The sequence below is a fragment of the Engraulis encrasicolus genome, chromosome 14, assembly GCF_034702125.1.
Source record: "Engraulis encrasicolus isolate BLACKSEA-1 chromosome 14, IST_EnEncr_1.0, whole genome shotgun sequence".
Classification (NCBI taxonomy): domain Eukaryota; kingdom Metazoa; phylum Chordata; class Actinopteri; order Clupeiformes; family Engraulidae; genus Engraulis; species Engraulis encrasicolus.
The window spans coordinates 4,107,298-4,114,252 of record NC_085870.1 but is presented as its reverse complement, the minus strand read 5'-3'; the positions used below and the strand labels follow the sequence as shown (position 1 = coordinate 4,114,252).

At 49.1% G+C, this 6,955-nt stretch overlaps 1 protein-coding gene across 1 annotated transcript in view; it reads left to right on the top strand.

Moving 5' to 3' along the window:
* LOC134463054 (ubiquinol-cytochrome-c reductase complex assembly factor 1) overlaps positions 1–6,631 on the top strand; it is a 49,336-nt gene extending 42,705 nt beyond the window's left edge. Inside the window, exon 9 of the mRNA XM_063216301.1 lies at positions 6,431–6,631. Coding sequence (XP_063072371.1) covers positions 6,431–6,565 — 135 coding nt within the window. The 3' untranslated portion in view covers positions 6,566–6,631. The remainder of the gene's footprint in view (positions 1–6,430) is intronic.
* Positions 6,632–6,955: the final 324 nt, after the last annotated feature.

Below are 6,955 nucleotides of genomic sequence, written 5' to 3'. Positions count from 1 at the left end.
AGAACAAGGGGAGGATAGGAAAGCGAGAGAACATGAATAGGTAAGCGAACAGAGTGGTCAGAGCAGAAAAAAGAAGAGAGGAAGAAGGGGGAGAGGGAAGAGGGCGAAAAGAGAAGGTAAGGAAGGGAGGGAGATTCAAGAGACATAATGGAAAAGGAACGGCGAGAATAAGCAAAAGAAGGAGAGAGAGAGAGAGAGAGAGATAGAGAGGATGAGATGGAGACAGGGAGTCATGCTGGGGTGTGAAGGAGAGAAGGAAAAGAGGGTTGATGGAGCGTTGGACGTGGTATGCGGGGGTAGGGCTGTCACGGTATGAAAATTTCACCTCACGGTTATTGTAACCAAAAAGTTGTGTTGAATATGTTTAGAAAGCATTGATAGTCCAACACAAACTGAAATAGCTCCATAAGGTGCAAGGAGTAGTCATTATATTTTATAAGGAAGGCAAAACCATATAAAAATCCCATGTTTAAAAGCACAATACATGTCATACTGAAGTTGTGAGGAGGAAACGGTTACCGTTTGTACTTTTCTTTGTAGAAATTAATTGGTTCAGCAATTCACTATGATTCCAGCATTGACATTAGTTGTTAGGCAACAAAGATTGCCACTGTGGCAGCATTGGCAGACTTGGATGAGGTGTCGGTAAGGCACATGGTGTCACGGTGTGCGGTACAGTTATCCGGTACGGTATACCGGTATATTATTTTAATTCAAGCGGTAATTATTGTCAGCACTTTTTACCGCGGTGTCACGGTATACCGGTTATCGTGACACCCCTATGCGGGGGTGCGCAGTCCACCCACTTCTCCTGAGGTGAGATTTATATATATATATACATAAAAAGCTTCTGTCCAAGGATAGAATGAGCACGCAGCAGTAAGTGATGGACCAAACAGATGGAAAAAGAGAAGAAATGACAGTAGGTGGGAGATAAGTTTCCTAATTAATTGATGCTGTCACAAATCACGTACCCCCACTTTAAAACCACTGGTAGGGAGGGAGGGAGAGAAAGAGAGAGAGGGTTTACAGCGAGTGATGCTACCGTAGGGTAGAGAGGAAGATGGGTGGTGGATGCTGAGGTGAAATGTAGAGGGTTCAGAGGATGGAGAGGGGCCAGGAGGTTGCTGGTTGCTTGGGTGTAGAGTAGAGGTGCACCGACAATTCGGCCGAAAACGGGAAAAAAAGACACTTTCGGTTTTCGTCCGAAAGCAAATTGAGTGGCTGAATCGGAGGCCGATTAGAAAATGAATTGAAAATGGGCATTAATTAAACTAATTTCAGTTTTACACTAACATTTGAAGACTTCAAACATTTATTTTCACCGCCCGGGGAGGGGCGGTGGGTGGAGGGGGCCCTGTGGTGCTGTCCCCGTAGTGCTGGGGTGGAGGGGGGCCTGGGTATGCTGGGTTGGAGGGGTACCCAGGGGTGCGTCATGCGGCAGCTGTGGTGCTGGGGGCCCGGGGATGCTGGGGTGGAGGGGTACCCGGGGGTGCGTCATGGGGCAGCTGTGGTGCTGAAGGGGGGCCCGGTTGCCCTGTGGTGCTGGGGGGCCCGGGTGGGGGGAGGTGGGCCCCGTGGTGTTGTCCCCGTGCGTCATGGGGCAGCTGTGGTGCTGGGGGGCCCGGGGAGGGTGGGGTGGAGGGGTGGAGGCCAGGGATGCTGGGGTGGAGGGGTACCCGGGGGTGCGTCATGGGGCAGCTGTGGTGCTGGGGGGCCAAGGGGGGGTGTGCCCGGGGAAGGGACCCGGTTGCCCAGGGGGGTGGGAGTGGGGCCCTGGGGTACCCGGGGGTGCGTCATGGGCCAGCTGTGGTGCTGTGGTGTCCTCTCTCATTACGCTCGTCCTCCATCACTGCTGCCATGTTTGACCGGCCCAAAGCAGGGCCCGGCCCGCGCAGAGCTGGAACTGAGCTCAGGCCGTGTGCGTGTGTGTGTGCGTGTGTGTGCGTGTGCGTGTGCGTGTGTGATGGGGTTTTGGGGACAGTGGGGTGGGGGGAGGGAGAAGCAACAACCAGCTGTGCATAAACTAACACACACACACACTGACACACACACACACACCTAACCGTAAGCCCCTCTCTCTCACACACACACATACACAAACACACACACACCCCATCGTGTGGCTTCACCATTCGTCCATTACGCCATCCATTACAAGCGAGTGGCCAGAGTTTACGACACCTGGGGGAGGGGGGAGGGGGGGGAGGGGAGGGGAGGCTAGAGGGGGGTTGCAGTCTCCCTCTGGGGACCATGACACAAACAACAAGCAGCACAAGCAGGGTTGGGGTGCTGGGTTGGCTGCTGGGCTTGGGCTGGGCTCTGTTCTGCTTGCTCGCTACAGACTGTAGTGGTGGTGGAGTGGAGAGGTGCTGAACTCAACTGTATTCATAAAGGAAATAAATGAAAAGAAGCAGGCGGGTGGTTGTTGTTGTTTTCAGCTGGTTGTGGAGGGCTCTTGTGTGTTCTTATGGCAGGTGCAGCACGTAAAACAGGAGGGAGGGGCTGGTTTGCAGGTTGGAGTGAGCGTTCGTGACGTGAGGCCAGGGCTGGACTGGCCATCTGGCATAGCGGGCATTTCCCGTCCCGGTGGGCCCTGCACCCTCGATGGCCCTGCACCCTCGTGGGCCCCTATTTTCAGTAATATATTACTTTTTTTTAATTACGTTTCTGAAAATAGGGGTCCACAAGCGCGCGGGGCCCACCGGTGAGTCAGTTCTGCGGGGGCCCTTTAAGCCAAAAGTGCCCGGGCCCTATTTCTCCCCCAGTCCAGCCCTGCGTGAGGCACCCTATGGCAGGGGCTGGACTCTAGGACTAAAGAAAAAGGCACGGGCATTTTTGCACTGCCCCCTCCCTCTGTAAGAACAACAAACAGCATCAGCCCTTGAGGACCGTTGGCCTCCCAGGAAATGCCCTGTATTCCAAATGACCCGATCTGGCCTGGCCTGCTGTACGGCCCCTCACCTGGAGTTAGAATGGTGCCCCCCCAACTCGTTACTGTTGGAGTTAGAATGGTCCAGCCCCCCTCAACTTGTTACTGTTGGAATTAGAATGGTGCCCCCCCTCAACTTGTTACTGTTGGAATTAGAATGGTGCCCCCCCCCCCTCAACTCGTTACTGTTGGAATTAGAATGGTGCCCCCCCTCAACTCGTTAGAATGGTGCCCCCCCCCTCAACTCGTTACTGTTGGAATTAGAATGGTGCCCCCTCAACTTCTTGCGTAGCTGCCCCCTGTGGATTTACTTGCTGCAATTAGAAATCTTCACATGGGATATGTCGAGGTTATTGGGCGTTTTAACTGCTAATTGCCAGGCGTTTAAGAAATCAGTTTGTGTTATTTAACCCCAATTTAACTTACCCCAACCCCAACTTAATTATATCCCCGAAACGCGGAGCGTCGGGGATGTAATGGTTTTGCGTGCACCGCCGCCGCCGCGTCCGCCGCCGCCGCCGCGTCCGCCGCGTAAGGTCTTTCGTGTTAACGCGATAACTTTTGAACGGATGTTTGGATTTGTCCCAGATTTGGTGTGTGAATGCTCTAGGGCAGGTTCATGAACTGATTCGAGTTTGGAGGTCAACAATTTCAAGATGGCCGAATTCAAGATGGCCGAATTTTTGTTTGGCCCATTACTTCTGACCGGGTGGATGGATTTGTCCCAGATTTGGTGTGTGAATGCTCTAGGGCAGGTTCATGAACTGATTAGAGTTTGGAGGTTGACACTTTCAAGATGGCCGAATTCAAGATGGCCGAATTTTTGTTTGGTCCATAACTTCTGACCGGGTGGATGGATTTGTCCCAGATTTGGTGTGTGAATGTTCTAGGGTAGGTTCATGAAATGATTCGAGTTTGGAGGTCAACAATTTCAAGATGGCCGAATTCAAGATGGCCGAATTTTTGTTTGGCCCATTACTTCTGACCGGGTGGATGGATTTGTCCCAGATTTGGTGTGTGAATGCTCTAGGGCAGGTTCATGAACTGATTAGAGTTTGGAGGTTGACACTTTCAAGATGGCCGAATTCAAGATGGCCGAATTTTTGTTTGGTCCATAACTTCTGACCGGGTGGATGGATTTGTCCCAGATTTGGTGTGTGAATGTTCTAGGGTAGGGTCATGAACTGATTCGAGTTTGGAGGTCAACAATTTCAAGATGGCCGAATTCAAGATGGCCGAATTTTTGTTTGGCCCATTACTTCTGACCGGGTGGATGGATTTGTCCCAGATTTGGTGTGTGAATGCTCTAGGGCAGGTTCATGAACTGATTAGAGTTTGGAGGTAGACACTTTCAAGATGGCCGAATTCAAGATGGCCGAAATTTTGTTTGGTCCATAACTTCTGACCGGGTGGATGGATTTGTCCCAGATTTGGTGTGTGAATGTTCTAGGGTAGGGTCATGAACTGATTCGAGTTTGGAGGTCAACAATTTCAAGATGGCCGATTTCAAGATGGCCGAATTTTTGTTTTGCCCATTACTTCTGACTGGATGGATGGATTTGTCCCAGATTTTGTGTGTGAATGCTGCAGGGTAGGTTCATGAACTGATTCGAGTTTGGAGGTCAACACTTTCAAAATGGTGGAATTTGTATTTGGCCCATAACTTCTGACTGGGTGGATTGATTTGCCCGGTAACTCCTTAATTTAATGGTTCACCATTTCAGTGAATCTACCATATCAGGTAGGCCTACAGTGTAATAACCAGTGTAACAATATTTAATACCATGTAATACTAGTGTAATACCAGTGTAAAAATGGCAATACCAGGTACAGTGTAATAACCAGTGTAACAATATGTAATACCATGTAATACTAGTGTAATACTAGTGTAATACCAGTGTACAAATATGCAATACCATGTAATACCACTTACACACAAATAGCCTACATGATATAAGTACAAAATTGGTACATGGTGTCACACTGGTATGACGTGGTATTAAATATTGTTACACTGGTTATTACACTGTACCTAATGTGGTATATCCACTGTAATAGTGAACCATTAAAACAGTGTTACCATTTGCCCCATTTTTTCCTTCATTTTCACAATAGTCATTTGGTTTTAAGCCTATGCACGTCATTGATATATGTATAGATATTAAATATATTTATTTTATATTTTGTATTTATCATAAACGTTCATGGAAAGGTGGACGGGAGTGGTAGGAATGATTGGGGACTGGAAGCGTCGCGTTTCGGGGATATACCTTAAGCAGTCGAAGGCGACTGCACAGGCAGTCTAGTTTTTATATATTTCTTGCGTTGAACATGGTGTGTGAAATATGTTTGGGAAATGAGTTAAGTAAGTTAGCTGGCCTGTCGATTCAGACCCATTAGAACAAACTGTACTGTATGTGTTCAGAGAAGTAAAATAAAACCAGCTTTATATTCTTTAAGTATTAAGTGAACTGTTCCGATATGAAAGTGAAAGCCCATTGGGAAACTCCAACTCCCATTGTCATTGTGACACAGCACTCCACAGCACACAAGTGAACACTGCACACAACGAATTTGCATTTATGCCTCACCCGTGCAAGGGGGCAGCCCTCAGTGGCGCCCCATGGGGAGCAGTGCGGTGGGACGGTACCTCAGTCATGGAGGAGGATGGGGGAGAGCACTGGTTGATTACTCCCCCCACCAACCTGGCGGGTCGGGATTCGAACCGGCAACCTCTGGGATGCAAGTCTGACGCCCTAACCGCTCACCCATGACTGCCCAATATGTGCTCCAATGCAGCTTTCGGGTAGTTGACCAAAGTTGCCTGTTAGACCCAGACAGGTCACAGAGAGGGCAGCCTGAACTTTCGAGTTATGCGAAAGTCGGAAAAGGAGTAAACTCTTATTAGTTGAACGAACATGCAAACACGATTAGAAAACAACTTAATTGGCAGAAATAGCAGATTAATACTGAGTAATGGGAGGGTTAAGATAAACATTGTGTTGCTGAGTAGCAGGTATGTGTGGACCTTATACTGTGTAAGCCTTCTTTTGTGTACAGTAAGTGCTACTGATTTTGTTATGCCATGTGTTCTCAACTGCATCATAGCAGCTCCTCGTTAAGTCCAGCTTGCATAGTTGGATTGACTAAACTGAAACAAAAATGCACACTTAAATCCTTTTTGGTTTAGGGTCTTTGACCGAAGCAACAACAAAAAAAAGGATTTAAGTGGGCAGACACTTTTCTTTGTGTGTTTTTTGTTTTGTTTATGTCTGGCACCTTTGAGTGCAGTGTAATCCATTTAAATGTACGTACGCATGGTATGTTTGGCAAAATCTTGCTAAAACTAAGTGGCTCCACAACTGTCAATGTGTTGAATGGAAAGACAAGCATTGATGAAGTTTTCTGTCTTCTGATGTCTGTTTTCTGTCTGTGCTGACTGTTCAAACGGCCCGTTTCTTCTTCTTCTTCTTCTCCTTCCTGTCCTTCCTCCACCAGATGCAGTTCATCGATGCGCTGGACGGAGAGGACCTGCTGCTGACGGGAGAGGTGAAATGGCGCCCCTTCATGGAGGAAAACGCTCAGAGCATCCTGAAGGTCTCCACGCCCACTTACAACGACGCCGGCCTCTGAGCGCCGACATCCCCCCCCCCCCCCCCCCGCCGCACCGAGGCTACCCTGCCCATAGGCGCCACCCCTGCCCCCCACCCCCACCCCCCTCCCGTCAGACTCCTCTACCCCCCCCCATACTTCCCCAACACAATTCCCACAGCGTCTATTCTCTCAGTTTCTCTCCCTCTCCGTCTCTTGGGGGATACTGTACAGAAGATGGCCATCAGACAACAAGACACACATTACACACACTCGCACACACAAACGCAAACATACAATGCATTACATAACACCTCTCTTTTCAGTCTTTGTCTCTTCCTGTCTGTGTGTCTGTCTGTCTGTCTGTCTCTCTCTCTCTCTCTCTCCTCCCTCTCTCTCTCTCTCTCTCATCCCTCTCTCTCTCTCTGTCCT